Source organism: Gymnodraco acuticeps, unplaced genomic scaffold (assembly GCF_902827175.1).
Source record: "Gymnodraco acuticeps unplaced genomic scaffold, fGymAcu1.1, whole genome shotgun sequence".
Taxonomy (NCBI): domain Eukaryota; kingdom Metazoa; phylum Chordata; class Actinopteri; order Perciformes; family Bathydraconidae; genus Gymnodraco; species Gymnodraco acuticeps.
Genome location: NW_022992252.1, coordinates 188,266 through 214,628, shown reverse-complemented (window position 1 = coordinate 214,628; position 26,363 = coordinate 188,266). Strand labels below are relative to the sequence as shown.

Sequence of the window (26,363 nt, the reverse complement as noted above, 5' to 3'; positions counted from 1 at the left end):
GTATATTTGCAAGAAAATATATGAGTAAAGAAAGAAATATTTTGTAATTTAACCACTACTTTACATTGATAAGCTGAAAAAACACAGGTATTGACTATCCTATTATATTAAAAAAACAAAAACATTTAACACATTACTTTGAGGATTGAATTGTTGAATATGTGAATTTCAGGTTATAAAAACTGTTAAATACAAAAATAAAAAAGTTGACTGTTATTAACATGTTGGGTGCAAATTCCTACCAGAGCACAACACAGATATAAAATGATGCTGTAACTCACAAGTAACAGCCATAGACTGTGGGTTATATAGGAGACATTTGTCTATGCCACCATAAATCTATAAACTAGCTCATAGCTGTCAGCATTCACTGCAGGCAAACCTAATGTGACCATTCACTTATGATTTATAAGTAGAAGAAGAAGAAGAATATATACTTTATGAATTCCTCAGAGGGAAATGTCTTCCCCCACTCTGTTGTGTTTAAAACACATTACACACACAGGGAGGATATACCCCTGTAATTATATGTTGTATGTTGTCCTTTTTGTTTTCTGTCGTTTTTATGTGTAACCAATGTGCTGCAGGTCTCCCTTGAAAAAGAGATCGTTGATCTCAATGGGATTTTATCTAGTTAAATAAAGGCTACAAACAATACAAGGACTAACAGACAGAGTTCGGTGCATTCACAACCCAAGTAACAGTGACCTGCTGATGTCTTTCAACACAAGAAAAAGCTGTGTCAATTTCTGACATCATTTAGCTTTTCACAGATGATCAGATATGTGATCTGTAGCGATATTGAGTTTCACTGTAAGTGAAAAATGAAAGGATCAAGAAGTTAAATAACATTAGCATCTTCCCCTAGGCCAGTGTTTCCCAAAGTGGGGGGCGCGCCGACCCTGGGGGGCGCAGAGGCATGACAGGACGTGCGCGAGAGACCAGGAGGAAAAATGGTTATTAAAAAGAAAAGAAAAGATAAAAACAAAAAAAATCATAATTTGAAAAATTATTGATTCGAAAATAATATGATACAGTACTATTACGTCTGGGTCTCTGTGTTTCATTAAAGCTCGGCTCTGTGTGTGTGTGGAACGAGCCATTTTGTGTGCGTGCGCGAGCGAGAGAGAGAGAGAGCGCACCGGTACCGGAGATCGTTGTTGTTAGTGTAGCTCGCTAGCACCAGAAGCTAACGGATATAAGGAGCTTTTTCAACAACAAAGTGGAGGAGAGTCCTCTCCTGTCAGACTGAGAAACTCAGTGAACTAAAGGACTCTCTCAGTGTTATCTCAGTGGGTCTCAAACGTTTTGGTCACCATTAATGTAAACAATTATTTCCGAGGCACACGTTTACGTATATGATCATTATAGTTGTACAAAAATAAGAGAATAAATGAAAAACAGGTATGAAATACTATATGACAGTAAAAAAAGAATAAATTTAAAGAGCGATTTGTAAAATATCCATAAAGAAAAAGTAAATCTGTTAACAGTTCTGTTTCATATGGGTGTTGAGAGAGGTATCCATAGATCTCTTCATTTTGCTCTCAAAGTGCACCAGATTGATGCTTTCAACTTCAATATTTAAAAATAAATCTTCCCGGGGGAGCTTGCCGCCAGACCCCCCTATGTGAGGTCCACACACCACCTATAAAAATAGCACTTTACCCCTGCTTACACCTATATGCCGTGAGCTGATTATCGAGCCTTCATTGTAACAGTCGCGGGTACACTGTGTATTTGCGTAGGGAGTGTTGCAGTAGAAAATTCCACTAGCGACCGGTACATTAATGGGAAACCCTAAATGTTTGAGCACCCTCTATGAAACATCAAGCTACCCCACAGCACCCCCAAAATACATCTCTGGCGCCGCCACTGAGCCTGACTTGTGTTGGGGGGGCCCGACTTTTTTTTTTCTCCAAAGGGGGGGCCTGACAGAAAAAGTTTGAGAACCACTGCCCTAGGCTCTTATCTCACTAGCATGTACAATATAGCCCATAACATTGAACATGCTAGCAAGCACTAACAGCAGACTCTGAATATTAAAACCTTGTTAGCAGTTAGTGCTACCACTATGCTAAATTGGTATTAGCATTGCAATTACAGTAAAACAAATAACCTATGTTGTCCTTTTAGACGTCTAATAATATCCAACTATTCAAATCCACCATATTGAAAGAATAGGCCTTCACCAAAGCATGTTGACAAAGCTAGTAACTACAGCGAAATAACTTTACAATCCAGGTAAATTAATTTATGTATTGTGATAATGTCCCACACAGCTAGTTGGTTACAACAATCTACAGTGATGTCACAGGGATTTCAGGCAGCAGGTAGTTGAAGGTTAAGTACCTAAATGTACTTGTTAATCCATTTGCTATGGCTACAACTGCCTCGTGGGAAGTTTTCCTTTCTGTTTGTTTAATATAGGAATGCATCTTTGTCTATCACACTTTGCTTCTGTAGATCTCCCATCTGACTTTATTGTGAGCTTATGTTTTCAAAAAGTAAATTGAGCATGTTTTATGAGACTGAACAGTCTCATAGGGTATTGGACTCTCTTAAAACTCAGGTAGGTGCAGAATAGGTTTCTCAAAAATAAAGCAATCAGGAAGGCAGTACTATGCATAACTAAAGATTATAGTAAACTATATGTACACATTGATTAATACCTACTTAAAGTGGACCTATTATGCTATATTTGAAAAAGATATTGTAGGGCCATACCTATACAAAACATGTCTGTGACGTTTTTTGCTTAAAATACCAAACATTGTCGCCATGCCTCATACTGCTCATACCCCTCTATTGCAGCCCTGTTCCAAACAGGCTGATTCTGTTTTAAATTGAACGTCTGCTGCTAGCCACGCCCCTTTGTAGCTGCTGCTAGCCACGCCCCTTTGTAGCATCACGCAGCTTTCCCCTGCTAGAGAGATTTATATGGGGAGAAGCTCAGCTAAAGGCTGTGGTGATTACATGCCATATTATGCTCCTAACTACTTCAAGCTTTATTTCTGAAACAGTATGGAGCTCAAACCTTTCTCTCTCGCAGAGTTTACCACAAGGACATTACGTTACACATATTCTCTCCAGTAGCCTACAGCGTTAGCTCCATGGTTATGGGCACAGAACAGTCTCATAATACACACATGCACACAGAAGGATTCACACTTGTATTTCATGATCCGCAAAATGATTCACACTTGTGTTTTTCAATGCACACACAAATGTGTTCTGTTTCATATACATGTAAATAAAATCCAATTACAGAAACAAGTTTTACATATGTATTTTTGATCCTCACATATTAGTTTTCCGTGATCCGTTTAAAACACAAACCACTTTCTGTGCACGGATCGCTGTGCATTCGTGTGTGGGTTTTTTGAGACTCCCCTGACGCTCACCCGATTCGTACTTGTAATTTTTTCTATCTATAGTCAATCAGATGTCTCCTCAATTCTAAGCCAATCACATGAGCGCGCCCCCACGAGGGTATGATTTATTTACTAAATTAGGAAATAAAATCCAAAGAATTAAACAATTATAATCATTGTTGTTACTTTTAAATGAATCTTTATGGTGTGGTGTTACCAATTCTTAAAATAATACAAGGGTTGGATGTTCATCAAAGGATTTTCAGGGCAATCGATTTGCAGCCAATCAGAGACGAGACTTCTGCTGCATGCACCCAGGCATGCATAGATCATGCCTGAGGCAGACAGAGACCACGCAGTTAGCACGCAGGAGGTGAAGAGCACAGCACATCCAGAGGAGAGGAAGCAGTACTTTGAGAGGTAATGGTAAAAACTATTTATCAACGAATTCAAAACACTAAAGACTTAAAACATTGAAAACGTCAAAGTCCTAGCTATGGTATACATTTGGAGCTAGCTACCTACTTGCTGTGAAAGTGAGCTGTTCTATGCCATCATTACGTGCAGGGTGTTTATTTGTTTTGTTTAATGGTGCGCAAGATGTGTGCTCGAGTAGCTGAGCGTGAATGTTTCAGAGTTACTTTTTCGCAATATTATTTAATAAATTGTTTAGCTAGCTAACTAGCATACATTGTCACTAACTCCTAATGTTAGCTCAATCCTCCCGTAGAACTACCAGAGTGTAGGAATACTATGTTGACTTGCAAGTAAAAGTCCTGCATTCTAAATGTTACTCAAGTTAAAGTAGAAAAGTTTTATCATCAAAATATAGTTAAAGTACCAAAAGTAAAAGTAGTCATTGTGCAGAAGTACTACGTTGAAAAACATTATTAATACTCAAGTAAAGTACAGAACAAGTACCTCAAAAGTGTAACTAAGTACAGTACTTGAGTAAATGTACTTAGTTACTTAACACCTCTGGCTATAAAGATAGAAAGACAAAGCCTTGCAAAGAGGCTTGAAAGGACATTTTCAAAATGCTCAACAGTGCTGCTAAAATTGTAAACTGACTGCTTCACATTTAAAATAAATGCGTCAATATATTTATATTAGATGTGACTCTTTCATGTTGTTATTATTATTACCACTGCTTCTTTAGTGCTTTTTATTGATATTCTTCTGACTGCTAAAATCTGTTATTTCTCATTTTAAAGCCGATAATCTGTGTGTATAAAATCGCAGTTAAAGTGGTATTACTGTACTTAAAGCTGGTGCTGTGTTATTTAAGTTATTTTTACCCAAGCATGTGCAAACTTCTGTCTCTGTTTTCCCTCAGCTGTTAGCTGCAGTACCAGCAATTGCAACATTGGCTACCAGGAATAAACAGCAGCCAGAGATCCTCAAGTAAGATTTATTGCCATATTACAAGTTTTACGTGTGGTATTGCTATGCAAACAGTGAAAGGATATGTAAATCATCAAGAGGTGGCTAAAATCTGTTTTTCTGCTGACCCTGTCCAGAGTAGTACATTGCTTTGCTTCCAGGTGGTTGCTCCTGTCTGTATCTCCAAGCTCGGGGCATACCGGCCATCATCTACTCTAGGTAATACACTGACTATGGATAAGTACCTTATACAACCCCACTTTAAACACCCAAACTATCCCTTTATGATGTGACATTTTCTACATTGTTAACATTAGGAAACACTTAATGGTGGGGTAGGTAAGTTTAAGAAACCGGCTCGAGATACACTTGTTGTTATATTCCATGGAATGCTCTTAACATCCCGATAGCAATGATTATCTTAAGTGCTTTGACAAAAAATCCATTCAAAAATGTCATCTGTAGAAGCCGTGGCGCTGTAAAAAGCACGACCAATCATTTTAGCCGGTGTTCCGGATTGACTGGTTCCCCGATCAACTGGTTGACAGATGTGGAGGCGTGGCCTCGACTGAAATACACATTTCGATCGCTTCTTCTGTCGTTTACATACATCTTTTGGTATATTTGGCTGGATAGGAACACTTTGATGTACATTCAGTTCCAGTGTGTGAGGTTGTGCTTACGATGGCAATATCCGGACGCGAACAGCGAGGACTACAAAAAGAAAAACGAGTTGATCGGGGATGTCTGTTCAAAACATTGCGAGCTCCAATAAATCATTTAAACCAGCTATTGTTGCCAGACTTATTTCTGAATATCGTTCTTAATGTGATACCAAGTCCATCTGATACCTGTGTACACCTTCAGACAGCCTCCAAGTGAAGCACATGTTATTTACTCACAGTTTGAAAGCAGCGTGGAGAAGTCCTTCAGCTGTGTTAAACTGTGATCGCTCGAATAAATCCTTAAAACCACCTATTGTTGCCCGATTTATCACTGAATATCGTTCCTAATGTGATACCAAGTCCATCTGAGACATGTGTACACCTTCAGACAGCCTCCCAGTGAAGCGTACGTTGTTTACTCAGAGTTTGAAAGCAGCGTGGAGAAGTCTTCAGCTGTGTTAAACTGTGATCCTCTCAGGTAAACTGTGATTCGCCCATGGGAAAATGGGATCCGCCCAGATTAAACTGTGTTACGACTTCTGTGGCTATCTACCAGCGATCATGTTTAATATGAAAGACACACACATATACATCCCTTATAAAAACGGCATTCTGCAGCACTCATCCAGATAACATGTGACTGTTAACTCGTTTTACAAAGATAGCAGCAGAAATGTCATTGCTGCATGTGCAGGGATATTAGACTTTAAAATGCTGATGGGTCATTAATGTTGGTCTCGGCAAACAATATTAGGAATCCTCTATTCAAACCACATAATATTCAGTGTCCATCGACATGAAAATAACAAAAAAGTTCATGCTGGACTCAAACCCGAGTTCCAACAGCAAAAGTCACTCCAGCCCTGCGCGTTATGAGTGCGCCACGGATCAACACGACGTATCGAACCACCACACTATAATATTTTAGATTAACCCTAACACACTTATATGTAAAACTAACACTTATCACAACATAATGTGGGCTCGCAGGCTGATAAACTAGGATATCTGATCTCGGTGGGTCTTAATGAGGCTTGATACAGACCTCAGTCAGTATACTATATTATAATATGTATATTATATGGCTTAAAGTGTACATTCGCTCACATTATAAATGATGGTCGGGTTGCATTTTTCTGGAACTTTTTAACAAGGTTAATCTAAAATATTATAGTGTGGTGGTTCGATACGTCGTGTTGATCTGTGGCGCACTCATAACGCGCAGGGCTGGAGTGACCTTTGTTGTTGGGACCCTGTACAGTCTATGGTTGGGACTCGGGTTTGAGTCCAGCATGAACTTTTTTGTTATTTTCATGTCGATGGACACTGAATATTATGTGGTTTGAATAGAGGATTCCTAATATTGTTTGCCGAGACCAACATTAATGACCCATCAGCATTTTAAAGTCTAATATCCCTGCACATGCAGCAATGACATTTCTGCTGCTATCTTTGCAAACGAGTTAACAGTCACATGTTATCTGGATGAGTGCTGCAGAATGCCGTTTTTATAAGGGATGTATATGTGTGTGTCTTTCATATTAAACATGATCGCTGGTAGATAGCCACAGAAGTCGTAACACAGTTTAATCTGGGCGGATCCCATTTTCCCATGGGCGAATCACAGTTTACCTGAGAGGAACAGTTTAACACAGCTGAAGACTTCTCCACGCTGCTTTCAAATTCTGAGTAAACAACGTACGCTTCACTGGGAGGCTGTCTGAAGGTGTACACATGTCTCAGATGGACTTGGTATCACATTAGGAACGATATTCAGTGATAAATCGGGCAACAATAGGTGGTTTTAAGGATTTATTCGAGCGATCACAGTTTAACACAGCTGAAGGACTTCTCCACGCTGCTTTCAAACTGTGAGTAAATAACATGTGCTTCACTTGGAGGCTGTCTGAAGGTGTACACAGGTATCAGATGGACTTGGTATCACATTAAGAACGATATTCAGAAATAAGTCTGGCAACAATAGCTGGTTTAAATGATTTATTGGAGCTCGCAATGTTTTGAACAGACATCCCCGATCAACTCGTTTTTCTTTTTGTAGTCCTCGCTGTTCGCGTCCGGATATTGCCATCGTAAGCACAACCTCACACACTGGAACTGAATGTACATCAAAGTGTTCCTATCCAGCCAAATATACCAAAAGATGTATGTAAACGACAGAAGAAGCGATCGAAATGTGTATTTCAGTCGAGGCCACGCCTCCACATCTGTCAACCAGTTGATCGGGGAACCAGTCAATCCGGAACACCGGCCCGGCTAAAATAACTGGATGGCCTACCTGCCTGTCAGCCTTCCATCTGTGCACAAACTTATCTCGTGCCCTCATTGGTCATGTGAGTGTTCGTGTGTGTTGGAGGAGGGGCTCTGTAAGGAAGTGGCAGATTTTTTCCGGCTGTATATTCAAATTCTAGGGCACTCGAGCTTTCCTTTTCCTTTGCAGTGGTGTGCTTTAGCTCCTCCCTAAAAGCCCAAAGTCACTCTTAGCCAATCAGTGGTAAAATTACCTACCCCACCTTTAAGAAAGAAAAGAAAAAAATTACCTACCCCACCTTTAAGAAAGAAAAGAAAGCTGCAGGAGCTGATCATTCCTAAAATACAATTGGCCATGTGATCACCAGTAAAACAAAATATAAACAATCTGCACCAAATATTTTTGGGATTTATAATTTTTCCTTTGTTGTGTACTTTAAGGGAGTTCTCCCCTGACAGCTGGACACTACATGATAGCAGAGGACCAGACCATCGTCAGTGGCAGTGTCCTGAATGTTGTCGACGCCCTGATGCTGATGTTTGCAGCATATTACTGCCTCAACATCAGTTATCGCTCAGAACTGGGAGCTACCCTGGAGTTCTTGCAGAGGTAAGACTTGAATTGTAATTATTAAGTCATTCCATCTTAATATATATATATATCCTTTATTTAACCAGGTAAAAGACTCATTGAGATTAACAGCGACAGCGATGCAACAGCGGTAATTAAAGTTTAAAAGTCTCAAAAATGCTACAACTACTGTCACAAACTGGATGAATGTGAAGTATTTTGTTAAAGGAGGATGAAAGCGTAATTAAGGAGCACTATTGGAGTGACTTTGATGGTTATTGGACTCAGGATGAATTCATTTGGATTCCCGCTGTATGAAGAAATGAAAGGACGGCACAAGTGGAAACAATTCACAAAGGGATTAAACTGTTTAAAACACATGCTTAAAGTAAGCCGGATTTTGCCGATGTGTTTATGTGGATTCAAAAGTCGTAAATAATCTAAATGTAGGAGACCGATCTGATCGGAGCAACTGTGACAAATAATCCAACTGAAACCGGCATGGACAATGACTATGTTTTAAAAATGAGCTTATCCAGCAAAGCCTGGTTTGGACACTTTACGGGCAGAAGAAACATTTCTATCAGAGAAAAAATTATACATTTTTGTATTTTTATGCCTTGCTTTAATAGTCATTAATATTCAAATGAATTAATAAATTGTATTTATATATTAAAAAAAAATATTTTATATTGTATTGTAATGAAGAGACAAGGCAAGGGGGGCGCGTCCCCCAGGTTGGGAACCACTGGAGTAGAGGATTGTGCACATTTCTGACACACGATAAGTGCTCCTGACAATACAAGATAATCGAGATAAAAAGATGATTGTGCTGTATTCTGTTTGGCATTATGCTCTCGTTTTGTCTTGGGTTGTAAATTCAGCGTACCCCTTTCCTTTGCAGTGGTGTGCTTTAGCTCCTCCCTAAAAGCCCAAACTCACTCTTAGCCAATCAGTGGTATGTTTACTTCAGCTCAATGAAAATGACGGAAAGAGGGCCCTTTGTCGACAACAAAAGAAAACCAATTCAGTTATTTGGAAAAAGGAATTGTTTTCAAGGAGTCCTATTGAATAGGGATTCAGGTAGGACTGTATAGGGGAAGGTTTCACTCTGAGTGACTTACACTTTGGCGTGTCGGTAAGAACACACACGATTCTTGGTAGCGGTTGATTTCCTTAACTTATTAATATCAACACAACAGCACAGTAATACAGCCATGGAGCAGGTTTAGTGTATGTGTGTGGTCTATAACAGAGAAACACACAAGTATAATTAGAATCTTGTACTTGCAGTGTTTCCCCTAGGTTTACTGCTTTGGGGGGGTGCTGCCTGGGGGGGGGGTTGGCATTGGGATTTTTTTTTTTATTTAATAAAAGAGCACATGTTCAATGTGAAAAGTGACAGTAGATACAGTAGACGGCGCTGACAGGCAACAGAGATCCACAGTTGCCCCGCAGTGAGGCTCCCCCCGCCCTCCCGTTGACGGTTCACGAGCTCAGTCACTTCATAACACCAATGATGGATCGCGGTAAACGCTCTAAAGTGTGGCTCCACTACACTAAAAAAGAAAAAGACAAGGCACAGTGCTATGCCTGTGGCAAGTTAATAGCTTGACACAGGCATAGCTCAGTTAAAATAAAGCACAGCTATTGTGCAATACATTTGTATTGCATGTATATTTTTTATTTGTAAAAATGCCAGTTAAAGCTTAAAAGAATAAAGATATTTTTGTTATCTAAACGTTTGACCTCTTTCTTTTATAATTTTGGAATCGAAACAGGGAATCGATAAGAACCGGAATCGATACATTTCAAACGATACCCATCTCTACTGACGACACGACCGTCATCGGCCTGATTACCGTCGGCGACGAGACTCCGTACAGAGAGGAGGACGAAAACCTGACATCTTGGTGCCAGGATAACAACCTCCATCTCAACGTCAGCAAAACCAAGGAGCTGATTGTGGATTACAGGAAGCAGCAGAGAGAGGGACACGCCCCCATCGCCATCAATGGGACTACTGTGTGGAGAGAGTCAGCAGCTTCAGGTTCCTCGGTGTCCACATCACTGAGGACTAGGGATGGGAATTTGAAAGCAAATGTATATTTGAATATTCGACCCCCCAAAAAACGGTTAACCGGTTAACCGAAATGTACATATCCTATACATTTTTTTTTTTTTTTGGAAATAAATACATGTTCAAATAAGTGTAGAACCAAGTCGAATTAGTCAAATGTATTGAACTGGTGATCACAGTTTGACAGCTATAGGCCTACAGCTTTCATGTGCGGAGGCGATTCGCAATCAGCCCAGCTGTAGAGAAGACCCTCTCAGCTGGAACGGAGGTTGCGGGTATAGCAAGGTATAGCATATGTATATATAAGTTTAATTTGGCATAGTTTGACTTCTACACCGCATTCACTAACCTGGTCGAAATATTTCCACACATTACTCCTTTTTGACGCCATGTCTGTTGTGTAGGACTCTTCTTGGAGTGTAAATAATTACCGGACTATGACTGGTAAAATATCTTGAATACCGGCAAAACTAAATCTCTCCTGTCAAAATGTCTATGTACTTTGCCGCCACACACGGTTGCCAAGCAGCGCTTATTGTTGTTTAGGCTGGCCACTCATGTGTCGCGAGTGTTGACAGGGGGCGCGGGAGCACGCTCATGAACTGTTAGCGCCGGAACCGCGCAACGGCTGCGGAGCGCATTTGCGCCACATTTGGGCCTAAGATGAGGTTTGAGTCTGCGTGATCTGCGTGTAGGGAGGGGCAGCAGCCACATCATTGGCTAGAACTAGCTAGATCTGATGGATTTGGACATAAACGCGAGTGATATAACCGGACGCGAGAGAGAGAGAGAGATCAGCACCTGTAGCTCTGCCCGCTGTGAGGGACCGGTGAGCGGAGCAAAACACACCTTTAGACGTCAACTAACACATTTAGCTATGGCACTGTCGTGTATATATATACATTGAATTATTGAATTTGATAATATGTAATCAACTTAGGCATCACTCCAAAAAAAAAAAAAATTCATCAAAAAATTCATAATTCATATTCGAATACATGAATAATTATTCGAATACCTGAATAATTTCGAATATTCGATTCATCGTTCCCATCCCTACTGAGGATCTGACATGGACTCATCACTGAGGACCTGACATGGACTCATCACTGAGGACCTGACATGGACACATCACTGAGGACCTGACTCATCACTGAGGATCTGACATGGACTCATCACTGAGGACCTGACATGGACTCATCACTGAGGACCTGACATGGACACATCACTGAGGACCTGACTCATCACTGAGGATCTGACATGGACTCATCACTGAGGACCTGACATGGACTCATCACTGAGGACCTGACTCATCACTCATTGAACAGGTTAGAAAACAAAACAAACAATAATAATAACTAGAGAAAGCAATTCCTGAAGAAATTGCTAGTGGGAATGCTTTATGCTGAAAAGATGACGCTAAACTGCTATGCTGAAATGTAATATGTAAGAAGAAAGTGAAGAATTTAGATTGAAATGATACATGAACACTGGGGGCTTGAATGTGTGATGAGAGAAGAAAATAAAGTAAAAAGGCTTGGAAAAGCAGCAGAATATTTGAACTGCAAACTTTTGATTAATCTTGATGGTGAATGATCTGTCGCCATGCCAACGGCATTTGATGACATCCCATAATACGCTTAGATGCGTTGATGGCTGCATCTTTACCAAACCTGTGAGGTTTTGGGGCGTTTGGAGCATTTTCACTGAAGTTATGAGAAAACCGTGTTTCATGGCGAGCATTGTGTTGCCATGGCAACGGCATTTGAAGAAATCTCAAAACTGTCCCGTAGATGTCTTCACGGCTGGACTGTTAGCACACATGTGAAGTTTGAGCACTTTTTGAACATTTCCATAGGAGTTATAGCGACATCGTCTTTTATGGCGAGGGAAACGGCATATGATGAAACCCCATAATTAACGGAGAGCTGTTGAGGGCTGGACCGTTAACTATTATCTGAAGTGTGGTGCTGTTTTGACCCTTTTCATAGGCGTTACGACAACATCGTGTTTTATGGCGAGGGATGCGTTTCCATGGAAACGGCATATGGTGAGATGTCAGATTTGTGATATAAAAGCGAAGTTTGGGGGACGATCGGACCATGTCCATTGGAGTTACAGCGACATCGTGTTTTATGGCGAGGGATGCGTTTCCATGGAAACGGCATATGATGACACCCCATAATTGACGTAGAGCTGTTGAGGGCAGGACCATTAACCACTATCTGAAGTCTGCTGCTCTGAGCATGTCAGTTGAAGTGATGACATCATCGTGTTCCATAACACAGGTGTTTATATTTGAGCTAACGACGTGTCCAGAGATCAAAGGTTTCCATGGTGATCAAATAAATGTGGCAAAGGCTCAAATTTGTTGAACAACACATTTGTAACAGGTTTGTTAATTGACCAAAAAATATGAACAGTTGGAAGATTGAAAATGGGATTATTATTAGGATTAATTGTAGGTCATTGAAAAGTTTAATCATTTAGATCATTTAGATGTGAACATTGAAGTTTCTATTTTAGAAAAGCTGACACTGTAGTGCATCGCTGGTTTTAAAAGTGATTTATAAGAGTCATGTTTAAAGATGTGCAAAACTTAAAATGTTTATAAAGATCCTCTGAGTATGTGTCATTAGTTAGCTGATAAAATATTAGGGATAAATACCATGACATATTGACTACAAGAGCTTGAATCAAACAAGCAACCTTGTATTTGAAAGATGAACTCACATACTGTACTGTAGCAACAGTCGCACCTGGTATATAAGTGGTGTGGATGAGTACTTTAAAGGGTTCATGTATAGAGGGGACTTGAATGTGAAATAAGTCTAAATGCATGAAAAAGCAGCAGAATATTTGAACTGAAAACTTTAGAACTAAAACCATACGTCACCAATAATGTCTAAAATATGTGGAACATGTTGAAGTCAGTATGAAGTCTCCATCAGACGGAAAAGAATAGGCTGAGACAGTCTGTTAAACTCCAGTGACCACGTCATTAGTCTGCTGCTCTAATTATGGCAATTGGAGTTATGACATCATCGTGTTCCATGACACAGGTGTTTATATTTGAGCTAACGACGTGTCCAGAGATCAAAGGTTTCCATGGTGATCAGTGAGAGGAGAGCATTTTCATTGTTCTAAATGAGAGATAAACCTGTTACATGTGAACGTTTTGTTGAAGAACCGTAACAGATATCGGTGACATTTCAAAGTGTGAAGCATGTCAAGGAACTTGAGCATCTGAAGTGTACTTTGTGTGTACTTTCGGTTTAATAATGTGGCCTTTTTGGCAGATTAACTAAAGGTGTGTGGCTGCTGTGGTGAGGAAAGATGAGGCTGAATTTACAATGGGTTTTAATGGAGACATGTTGAACGTTTTTGTCACTTCATGCCCTCAAGAGGCATTTTGTTTAATTATTTTGCTTAATTTTTTTTTATCTTTCAAGCTAGGGAAAACATTTCAACATGTTTTCCTACGTTTCTCATGAAAAATTATGTCTCAGGAATGTAGGGTTTGGGAATTATGGCAGGTTTAAAAGAAAATATAAAATCTGAAGAAGGCCTCTTTATCTCTAAAAGTAAGAATCAGATTTAAAAGTTGTGTTATATGAATAATGTCAGAACGATGTGTAACATTTTAAAGTTGGAATGAGGTTTCTGAGTGAAAGTATGCAGGAGCAGTTAGCAGTTGAAGAAGGAGCAGTTAGCAGTTGAAGTTGCATGAAGATTGTTGAAGTCTGAAGATTTCTCCATTGACTTCCATGTTAAAAATGTGATTTATGGGATGTTTCTCTGGAATTATGAAAGTTATGAATGATAAAAGTAATAGCCATCGATTCCCGACCGAGCTGAACGTTTTGATGTTTGAATGGAGTTTCTGCGATGTTCAATGCGGGAGGAGAAGTTTTTGCCAGTTTTTTCGTTGACATATCTACACTGAAGATAATGTACAAATAGGCGCATTCACACCGCAGCACTTTTCCCACAAAGGTTCATGAGGACTTAGTTCATGAGAACTCTTTAGTTCTCATGAACTAAGTACAGATCGCGATCACACCGGAATAAGTTCCTGGGGAAGGATTAGGCAAATGAAGCCACTGATGTCACTTCTTCTTCTGCTTTGGGTTTACTGGCAGGCCGCAAACAACTTCACGCCGTATACTGCCACCCGAAGTCCCCGGCCAGAAGTCCCCGGAGTTGGGGACTGGCTTCAGTAGAAGCTGCTGGGAGTCCCAGCAGCTTCTACTGAAGCCTTCCGAGTATATCGCCAGAACGCCGACACCTCCTCATCTCCACCGCTCCCATGTTTTCTTTTGTGTTGCCATAAGTTAATCTCTGCGTTTGTACGCTGGGCTAATGCTAATAATGCTACTGCGAGGATAATAAAATGGCGGCCTCACAAAACTTTTTGGGAGTTTTACGGGGCGTGGTTTGCAATCTGCCCAGCCAATCAGACATAGGAACCTTTTTCTGCCACGAAAGTACCTGCTCTCTAGCAGGGATGGAAAAGGGGGTAAAAAAGGTTACACAGCCACTGAACTGATTACCCAAGATCCTCAGCTATGGTTTAAGCTCGCTGATTGGATTGTTTAGCCGCAATGCACGTAGGGATATGGTGTTTATGTGATATGAAATCCGAAAAACATTTTTTTTTTAAAGAAAATAATACTTTATTCCGAGTGTTCTTGCTTTTCTCTTTGAAAGTCATCACATAATGTCATTGTAATACACGGTTCGGCTGCATTACATATTACAGATCTGCCGTAGTTCTTTATTTATAGAGCCCTGATGAGAAGACTTCTGGACAAACTGGAAGAAATGCCACCGAAACTGAATACTTGACGTGGATCATAAATATATCAGCAATTAAACAACATCTTCAATTTCTCTTCACACAATACGTCTCCTTGCAGTATCAACACTAATTCGGCTGACTTTTACATTTGATCTAATTCGTAGATAAGTTATATTTACACCATAACGGTGCACAGCTGATATAAAAGGACTTGTAGTTTTTAAAGATATTACTGATTTTCTTTGAATATAAGAATGTAAATACTGAGTTGAAATAATATAGCAATATGCTGTTAAATTATGTGAAAACATGAATAAAACTACACATCTTCAGATGTTGTACATACATAAGTGTCCTACACTAATAATACAAAGTTATTATGGCTGTGTGTACCTTGTGTGCACCGCCTAGTGGTTAAAGCACGTTATTGAATTATTGTTTTTATGTGTTATATTTTATGAAAAAATCATCGGGGCGTTCGATTCGATTCCAGTTTTGGATAGTCTGCTGTGGTTTCATTCCATTTCAAACAGCTGTTTGACGCTCGGCGTAACCTTGGCGCACTGCCACTCTAACATCCAATCCCAGAGCTTGAAGATTAATCACTAGGACAGTAGTCCTAAACGATAGCTGGGGATTATGGGTAGTGTAGTGTCTTCGGCCATCCTAAACTCCTAAATGTTTTTGAGATTTCATATCGCACTAACACCATATCCCAACGTGCATTGCGGCTAAAACATCCAATCAGCGAGCTTAAACCATAGCTGAGAATCTTGGGTAATCAGTTCAGTGGCTGTGTATCGCAATGATGCTCGAAATGTCCCTTATAGGCCTACATCTGTTTCCGGTTATTTTTATTTTGAAATTCAGTTCCTGACGGACGCCAAAAAAGCCAGAGATTATAGAATCAAACAAATAAACAAAAACAAGGATAATTGTGTGTTATTGGTGAGTAAATAACAGTGTGTTATTTAAAAAAGAATAACAAATTAGAAGGAAAAAAATATTTTTAAAAATACAGATTTCAGTATTCTGAGGCTCTGAGGCTCTGAGCCCCATTTATTTTCCTCATTGACGACAAAAAAAGTCCGACATTATACGATTTAAAATAAAAACAATAATCGTGGCTTGATATTGAGTAAGAACATGTTTTTATGAACCCCACAGCTTCCGGTCTTCCAAGACCCGACCGGACAAAAAGACGTGCTGCAGGCACGAAACATACTACCAATAGAAATACAGTGCTTTTAAAATCGTTCTGTGTGACACGGAAAAAAAGGGGAAAACCGTGTTGGTGAACACGAATCAATAGATTAAATGTCGTGACTATAACACGAAATGCCGTGAGACTGGGTTGGCTCTCTAACAGGGACGGAAAAGGGGGTAAAAAAGGTTCTGATGAACTAATTTTAGTCCCGGCTCTTTTTGGTTTGAACGCGACATTTCGGAACTATATCGAAAATAAAGTGGGAAAAGTACTGCAGTGTGAACGCGGCTAATGACAATAAAGCCTTGAATTTTGAATTTACGGTATTTTTATACAACAGTAATCTTCTATCTTTAAGCTTTTTTATCATTTAAAAAAAAATGTATTCTGTTTTTTTAGAGGTGTATGACTCTATTCTAACAATTAATATATGTTAAAAGAAAAAGATTCAACTTATATATGGTACTTTTTTGTAATAATAAAAGTAATCTTCTGTATTTTAGCTTTTCTTTATCATTTTTTTTAAAGATAATGATTCTGTTTTCTAGAGGTGTATGACTCTATTCCAGGGCTATTCAATCAGTTTGGAATGGGGGCCTGTTGATGAAAATGATCCAAAGCAAGGGGCCAGGAAAAAGATGGCTTGAAATATGAGCATTACATTACATTGCATTTAGCTGACGCTTTTATCCAAAGCGACTTACAATAAGTGCGTTCGTCCAACAAAATACAACTTGAAGAAAACAGAATCATAAAAGTACATCAGGTTTCATAGAGCAAAAACATTTCAAGTGCTACTCAACTGGCTTTAGAAAAGCCAGTCCTTTATTAGTATAAAAGTGCTTCGTTAATAATGAGCATTCACAAGAGCTTCAGTAAATACTACAACAGCATAGTGGAGTGCATATATTGTGTTTAATTAAATCAAACAACATAGCCCCACACCTTTATAGATCTAAATGGCAAGTTCAGAACTCAGTAGGCCATCAACATCATTTCATTTGATTTAATTTAGGTGAAATGATCATTCATGCAGAGATGCAATAAATGACAGGAGTTGTCTCTACAGTAGCTAGTAGGTGGGTTTGAAACCAGAGCCCGCCGAAGTTTTCAGTTTCAGTTTCAGTTTTCCCCCTCTATCTCTCAATTTAACACCCTCTCTGGAATAAAGGCACTCTGGCCCAAAAACATTGAATAGCCCTGCTCTATTTTAACAAATAATATATGTTAAAAAAAAAGATTTCATGTAAAATTACAATAATAGAGGCTACTTGTGGTAAGGTAAGTCACTTTTTTTTTTACATGTTATCTCCGTATTTTATTTTACAGTTTTTTTCCTTTTTTAACGGATATTTTCTGGCGCCCCTGCTGCCAGAAAATATCTATTTTTTTACAGTACTCAATAATAATAATACATTATAAAATAAGATTAAATATGTGCAGCACTGTTATGGAGAGTGAAAAAAGAGGTAGTTTTGTTTAGAAATGTTCAAAATATTTGGAGGGTTGTGCTGAACTAGCAATACTTAAAAAGAAAATTATTTTTCTAGCGGACAAAGTGTGATTTAGGTTGTTGTCTGCAGCATATGCGGGCCAGATTGTCATGATAAGCAAGTAACTGCTGGGTTGCATTCCAATAGTCCATTTAGCTTAGGAACCTTCCTAACCAAGTGAAATGTCCCGGAAGTACGTCACTGGCAGTCATGATAAGTGCCGTTCCAATTATCCAAATGAAAGGAAAGAAGGTTTCAAACTTCCTTTATAACCTCCTTTAGCTTAGGAACCACTGGACCTCCCTAACCGAAAGGAGAGGAGAAAATGCTGCCCCACAATGCCTTGCAGCCGCAGCATTTGCCGTCACTCAACAGTCGGCCGTTCACGGACACAAACGATTATGACCGAGAAATGATATCATGAAAGTTACAGTGCTTATTAAGCATTTTAAAACGTATGTGGTAAGTTGCCAAAGTGCTTTGTTTTGAACGTTCATCAGTATTATAATCAAAAAGAGAAATATGAACGTTAGTTTTTACTGAAATGATCAAATAAAGTCAACATTTCACAGTCTTTACTGAGCTGTGTGGAGTTTGTTCAACTTTTAAAAGATGTTTGAATGTTGATATACACAGTGATAGATGTTAAGGACTAACGTTTATAATAAATACATTTGTATTGATTTTAAGATATTTTCATACAATCATACGTATTGGGATCATTTGTATTAATGTGGACCGGAGGGAGAGGGTGACGAGCATAAGTTTCACTTTCCTTTTTTATTTCAATTCCAACTTTGGTCATGAAGAATATGTTTCTCTGTTGTCCACGTTCATAAAGCATAAAGCAACAGCATCAGAGCACGGTGCAGAGTCTCTAGATGAGTTTACAGTAGTCCCTCGTTCTTATTAAACATCCATGTTGTAGTCCGCTGTATAGAAAACTGTAGTTTCCATAGTTTCCCCACAGCAGCAGACGCACATTTATGACGTCCGCTGGCGCATCATAAACACGTCGGATAGTGAAAGTGCATTCGGATTCTCTAAAGCAGTGATTCTCAAATGGGGGTACGCGGACCCCTGGGGGTACGTTGGGGTACTGCAGGGGGTACGTGAGATTTAAAAAAATATATATACCATGCATGATTACAGTACAATACGTTAAATAGAAAACACAATTGTATATAAAATATTCCTAGAACCACCAAGGGTTCAAGATCCGTTCTTGTGCTTTTCTGGTGCTTAACTGGTTGTTTTCTGTTTTTAATGTGTGTGGTCACGTTCTAGTCACTTTGCTCTGCGCTACTGCTTGTTACAGCTTGCCGTACTTGCCATTAACTGTTATTGCTCAGGTTAATTTCGTCCCCCTCCGACGTGAGCGTGAAGTATTGGTTATTGCCGGGCAGACAAGTGGGGATAGCTAAGAACCGGGTTTCGGTATTGAAAGCCGGCTCCGCTGCGGTGGAAACCGGAAGAACCAGAGCTAAATCAGGCTCTAGCCCGGAACCACGCCGAGCGGGAAGCCAGTTGCAATATTAGATTATAACAAATAGATATTGAAATGGAATTGTGGTTAAAAACGTAGCAGCACTACAGCAGGGAACATGGACAACGGAGAAAAAAAGAGAGCCAAAATTGAGCCAACAAAATGCCGTCAATATCAGGAGGCGTATGCTTTGAGTTTGATGGGATCAACAAACGGCAACCCGCCCCAGGCATTGTATTTTTTCTGTGGGGAGAAACTAGCCAACAGCTCGATAAAACCAGCGCACTTCCAGAGACATCTCAGCACCAAACACCTGTGTCATGTTGGTAAGTCACCGGAGTTTTTCAAGAGAAAACTTGCTGAGTACAGATCCTCGCAAGAGATGATGCGAAAAGCCTCCACAGCATCAGCCAAAGCACTGAGGCATCGTATGTGGTGTCTCTTCTCATCGCTAAAGCTAAAACTCCTAAATAGGGTCATTGCAGTGTTATTACAGTTTGTTTATAATTGCACATTTTACAACGTTTTTTAAAAAAAAAGCTTTTCATGCATTGTGGTCACTACATTCGAGACTGCTAATTTAATGCTGTTTTCTTGTATATGCATGGGGTTTCGGATGGTATAGTTGCACATCATTTTATTATACTATTTGTGTATTGTATTTTATTGTTTTTGCATAATATATCATTTTGTTCTTTGGTTTGTTCAACATATATTACTTAAACATTTTTTTTTTTTTAAATGTCGTTATGTTCTTTTTTTTCATGCATAAAGATGAAAATATCCTTAGTTTGTTGTAATTCATGAAGGAGTTAATAAATCATACACTGATGGAACATCACTATATTGTAATTATTTATATAGGCTTTTTCTATCAAACATATTCGGGATCGGTCAGGGGGTACTTGGCTGAGAAAATGTTTCAAAGGGGGTACATTACTGAAAAAAGTTTGAGAAGCACTGCTCTAAAGTACCGCAGTCTCTTCTCCTAAGTCCTTTTGAATTCTCCTATCCACTATCCCTTAACCCCGTGACGTTTCACTCAGAGGTCAAGGAATAGGAGATAGGGTTAGAACTTAGGAGCTGATTTTTGGATTATCGGAACGCAACCCTGGTGTCATGAATCATCATCCTCCCTTCATTCTTTCAGGGCCAAAGTGATTGAACAACAATTCATCACCAAATTCAAACCAGGCTTACACTAGATGAAACCATATTACCCACAATCAGAGGGAGAAGTACTCAGATCTTGTAGTTGAGTAAAAGTCGAAGAACCAGAGTGTAGGAATATGTTACAGTAAAAGTCCTGCAATCAAAATGTTCCTCAAGTAAAAGTAGAAAAGTATTCTCATCAAAATATAGTGAAAGTAGCGACAGTAAAAGTAGTCGTTGTGCAGATTGGTCCATTTCAGAATAATATATATGATATGTTTTATAATGATTGATCATGAAAGTGTTCTCAAAGCTGGTAAAGGTGCAGCTAGTTTGAATGACTTTGTATACTGCAGGGTAGCTTGAGGATTTACTCCAGGTGGAACTAAAGTCTGATTCAACACTTGATTAGATTTCACATCATTCATCCACATCTGAGAAGTAACTAAAGGTATAAATACATGTAGTGGAGGAAAAGTACATAATTTACCTCTGAATTGTAGTGGAGTAGAAGTACAAAGTAGCATAGAATGGAGATACTCATGTAGAGTACAAGTACCTCAAAAGTGTACTTAAGTACAGTACTTGGGTAAATGTACTTAGTTACTTTACACAGCTGCCCACAATGCAACTAGACTGCATTCATTTACACAGATCAGGGCGTTTCTCACTCCACACCTGTAAGACAACCCTTACACAATAAGGTCACCCTGTCCTTTCATTCACTTTTGTTGGCATAACAAGAAAACCTTCCACTCCAAGTGCTCCTCCTGCAGCCTGCATGCAGCTCATGTTGAGTCTTTTCAAACTGCAATGATGATATTCAGAGAAAAGGTAAAAGTATCACTACTCATTTTCCACTACAGATCGTGAATTCTCATTGGTACTAACGAGTGATTGTGCTTTTTAATCGAATACTATTATCTTACAGATGTATTAACTAGTTACTTTAGAAATTCAGTTTTTGACACACAGTAGGCCTACCTACGAAAAACGTAAAATAGGATTATTTGGTATAGATGAAACCATCCAGCATTATATTTAACTGACTAAAACCATGAGTGTGTTCAGAGAAAGAAAATTGGCAGAAATTATGCTAAGAAGTTTCTGTTCAAAAAGATCTCACAGTCTATACTCTTAAATGTGAAGATTGGCTGCTAATGCTTTTAAAATATTGTAATGTTTTTTTAGCTTTTCCCACAATGAGTATCTTTAAATCTTATACTTTAGGTAGTATTTTTCATACTTAAATATGTTTACTTATTTATCTAAGTAGTTATCACTGTAATTATTTAATTATTTAATTTCATCTTACTGTACAATATTGAAATGTACATTCTCTTCTTTTATATATCATTCTATTAATGTGTATATAGACTTCTTGCACTATTTATTTATTTTATTGTTTATGTCTTACTCTTATTGAACTATGTTGCATGGTTGGAGGAGCTCGGGACATAAGATGTGTATTGCCATTTCTACTCCAAAACGTATGTGCATATGACATTAAAGCCTTTGACTCTTTGAATTGAATCTTTGAATCTTAAGTATGATACCTGATGCAGTACTTTTACTTGAAATGTAGTCCTTTTACTCAAGTAAAGAATCTGAATACTTTTTCCACCACTGGTAATATTCAGGACATTCAGATGCAGTCTCCTTTTATGTAAAGACATCCTGGGTTGCTGAAGGAGTCCTCCATAAAAATGAAAAAGTGTAAAACTACAAATAATTCATATTGAATCCCTGCGATCATTCAGAATCAGAAACAGGTTCATGTCTGAATGGGTTTACACATGCATACATAAACACAATTAGAGGAACTACGTTGCAACAGGAGCAAATATAGAAATATTGTAACAAACTATTAAAAAAACGATTACACCATTATAAATAAATACATATTTTCAAGAAATATAAATATACAAACAATTAAGTAGCCTACACCCAGAAACCTGCAATATGTAATGTTCTATAATTGGTTTGGGTCCCCTTCATGTAACAGACTGGAAAGAGGTTTACAAATCTTCTTAGAGAGACATTTGTTGTGGACTAATATAAGCTGGAGACGGGACACAAAGTTAAGTTTTCGCACAATTGATAGAATGCTTGGACGTCTCGGATATATATTTGGATTTGAAGATTTGATAAGGTTTAAACTAATGAAACAGACTTAGGTGTGTTATGCTGTCTATTAGTTAGTAGATATCTTAACCCTAAGTCAGTAACGGGAAAGACGAATCCTATACAAGTCATAGGTTGTAAAAAAAAAAATCCTTTCGTATCACGAGTATAAAAACATATAAATGTAGCCTACTGGCCGTATATTGTATCCACACCTACATCCACATTTTTAGACATGTCTTGACTCCAAACAGCTCTTTGCTTCTTTAATGGTAAAACAAACTATATTTGTTTTAAATTAAACCAAACCGTGTAATTTGAAATAACAGCCACAAACTCCAAATCATAGCCCAATTCACCAGCATGTATGTTCCTTTACCATCCCCACACTGAGAGCGTCACACGGGCACGGCGGGGTCAGTGACCGCGCACGCCGCCTGTTTATCTATATGAGAGATTCTCGGGAGCGCGCACCCCCTGGCCGAGGAAGGTGAGCGAGTGTCTGGAGGGGAGGACTCGGGAGCGCGACCAGCCGAGGGATCGATCGGATTAAACTCGATTTGAGTGAAATTAACACAAAGGAGAGAAGAGCAACGCACACTTGTCGGCGAGGTCGAGGATGCGAGACACGCCGGAGAAATATTTGATGATTAACAAAACTTGAACTTTTTTCCTCTGTTTATTTATATTTCGAACGGAAAAGGACCACGGTGGATTTTTTTTCAAGCCAGCGGAGATACTCTACTAACGAGGAGTTGATTTGATAAAAAGCCCGAAGTGACCGAGCTTGTTGGGTAAGCTAACAAGTAACCCTTTTGAATGAGTGCAGTTTAATTTGTGTCGAGCAGAATTCAGTTAGTGTGAGTGTTTGATTGTATCCACTGATACTGATTCATTAGCGTTTATATTCTGTCTTATTAGTAAGTTTTCCATACTTTTCCAACGATATCGCACTCTTTTTAATGTGCGGTGCGAGTTGGGTTTGCATTTCATTCAAAGCTTACTCATTGGAAATCTTACGTTCAGGGCTACTGTTTCATTAAGCCTCTGTTTTGTATTCTCTTTTCAGCATAAAGTCATTGAAGGTCTATGTAGCTACCATGCCGACATGCTAACAATAGCAAGTTTAGCTTTGCCACCCGCTGCATCGGTCACACACACACGCACAACAGTCCCGTAGATAGTTGAAAAGTGGAAAGAAAAGCATCCATACAAGACCGAGAGCCTCTCCAGTGTGTAGTCTGGTGCCACGATAACTTGTTGAATTTGGTAAAATGAAAAATTGACTGAATTTAGTTTTAAAGTGTAAGTGTTAGCCCTGTTAGCTAATTGTGTTGAAGCTTTCAGGAGACACGAGGTGGCTCGAGCGTAGAGGTGAGTCACTGGCCGCCTGAATGAGAGGAGCTGAGTGAGACTCCCAACGGAGAATACTTGGCAAATATCGGCCTGAACGCTTCGCCATGCATACATGAACATGTTCCTACTTCAAACTTTAATTGGTGTTTTTATTTAAACTGAACGACTATGTTTTTACTGATAGGGGACAGCGAGAAGTGTCCGTAGTAGTCGCTAGTTTTATTGGACGGAAGGGACAGAGCAGTGGAGGCGAGGGGGGTGGGGGCAGTGAGGCCAGGCGGTCATTCCATACAACCGTGTTTTCACGTTGTTTTTACCACGTTTTACCTTACAAAAAACAATGTACATATACGGTAAAGACTTGAGTCCGATTGAACGGCGTTTAAAAATAATGGAGAGTGTTTGACTGCTATAAAAACCGAGAGGAGCGTTCCCTGGTCCGGAACGACGTGCGAAATACTGCTGATAGGCTAATTAGCCGTGCTAGCCGCTGTAGGTTAGCCCACCGAAGTTCTGCTAGCCAGCTCTCATCCCCATTGTGTACGGGCGAACACCACTTAGTAGCCCCCCAAGCTAGCTAGAAACCTGCTCGGGGCGGTTATCAGTCAAAGTGTGGCTCGTGGGCAAGAAAATGTTAACTTTCCGCATCCTTTGCTTCACTTTTTGTCGAGGTTTAAAGAACACAAAGTAACGCTACGCTTTCCGCGTTTTGGCTTTTGTTGTTTGTAACATTGTATGCTGCGACCGAAGTTTGTCGTACTCTCCGGCTACACTTGTTACATTGTATGGACGAGCGAAAAAGCAGCATAAAACACCTGCTTGTGTCCATTTACTTCAGGCTACACGGCAGCACACAAACAACAGTTTTTTATTTTCTTTTTACAACGCGACTTTATTGCGTGCAATCCAGCACTCTTTCTCCATTATGGGTTCTGTAATCGGTCAACTTGCATAATGGTCATCCACTGCTTTCACGCAACTTTGTTGTCTGCGCCAAAAATAAAAAAACAACTGAGCGCTTCAACCTGAAAACACACACACTGGAAGTACTTTTCAGTTTTATTCACAGTTCCCTACATTCAGTCTACATGTTCGTTCTTTTTCTTCCTCCCGTCTACCATATAATCAGGGGCTGCTACCCCCATCAACTTGTGTCTGTGAGCCAAGATGGCAGCTAGTCATGTTTAGCGGGCCACAGAGGGAGAGATAAGAGGCCCCGACCACACATACATCTCACAACAGATGTTCAGCACTATTTAGTCTTCCCCCGTTTGTTTCTCTGCATTTTCTTGTGGTTAAATTTGAGGCACTGTTCCTCCCCTCGGTTTCTTATAGACATTTGATGTGGACCAAGCTGGAGATGGGACTCAAAGTTGAAATGTCCCCACATTTAGTACGCATGTTTGGACTGCTTGGATGATATGTTTAGATTTAAAGATCTGATGTAGTTTGAACTAATACAAAAGTGTGTTATGCTGTCTAATAGTCAGTAGATATTGTAACCCTAAGTTAATACTTGGATGTATGTACTGCATTGTAGGGCCCATTTATTTGTCTAAAGCGAGACATATCGCTTATTCCTTTATAAAAGAAATACTTTGCGCTCTGTTTCATAAGCTTAACATATATTTTTTGTCATGCTTATGTTTTTCCTGTCCTGTTTTCAGTCTGATGCTCCGCAATGTCCCCGACATGGCCACCTTACACTGGGGTTAAGAAATGTAGATGCAGCGAAGTGACTCATTCTCTTCAAAGACAACATTAAGATTTACCGGTTTATTGAGATTTTACAGTATGCTGCAGTTCAATCCGGTCTAATATCCATGCACTGTTGCTCGTTCTCCACATTTTTACACCCATTATCCCATCTTCGCACAACAAACAAGCCAATATTTCTCATGACCATGAAGCTTTAACCAAGCCACTGTATGCCATGGCCTTGTTCGTTGAGTCTTAGCTTGTGGAAGAATGAAACAAACTTTGTTTATAACAGTTGTCCACCAGTGTGTCACATTTTTGAATAAGCCGTTCCTGACCTATGAATCAATAGTGTGATCGGCTTTTGTTATCTGAAAGTCTTTACTCACAATGTGCCACCTTCTATTGACCTTTTAACCAACACTTACTGTATTCAGGATAGCTCGGAGCAAGACATCTAACCATATGAACATGTAGGAAGAAGGGCCTGATGCCAAGGGCAGTTTGTATGTGCAAATGAGAGCACGAAAAGTCCGCGGAGCCCCTATCGGCATGCATTGAGCACTCAGGCTTGAGCTGACAACACTGATGCTGTTGTACTCTGCCAGTGAAAATGGCCATTGTTCCTGTCTTTTCCCCTCCCTTCTGATTTGACTCTTTGCTGTGTATTGTCCACCGACGTCCCTTGCTAATCTTTTATTACTT

At 39.4% G+C, this 26,363-nt stretch overlaps 2 protein-coding genes across 2 annotated transcripts in view; both read left to right on the top strand.

The window, feature by feature from the left end:
- Positions 1–3,620: 3,620 nt before the first annotated feature.
- Positions 3,621–25,676, top strand: LOC117540282. The gene is made up of 5 exons (XM_034206877.1): positions 3,621–3,794; positions 4,711–4,976; positions 8,132–8,300; positions 10,043–10,297; positions 25,628–25,676. The coding sequence occupies exons 2-5, from the start codon at positions 4,823–4,825 to the stop codon at positions 25,674–25,676; spliced, it is 627 nt and encodes a 208-aa protein (XP_034062768.1). The 5' UTR covers positions 3,621–3,794; positions 4,711–4,822.
- The window catches only part of chd7 (chromodomain helicase DNA binding protein 7), a 92,736-nt gene continuing 89,448 nt past the window's right edge, over positions 23,076–26,363 (top strand). Inside the window, 1 exon segment of the mRNA XM_034206876.1 lies at positions 23,076–23,398. The gene's annotated coding sequence lies outside the window, so the exon portion shown is untranslated.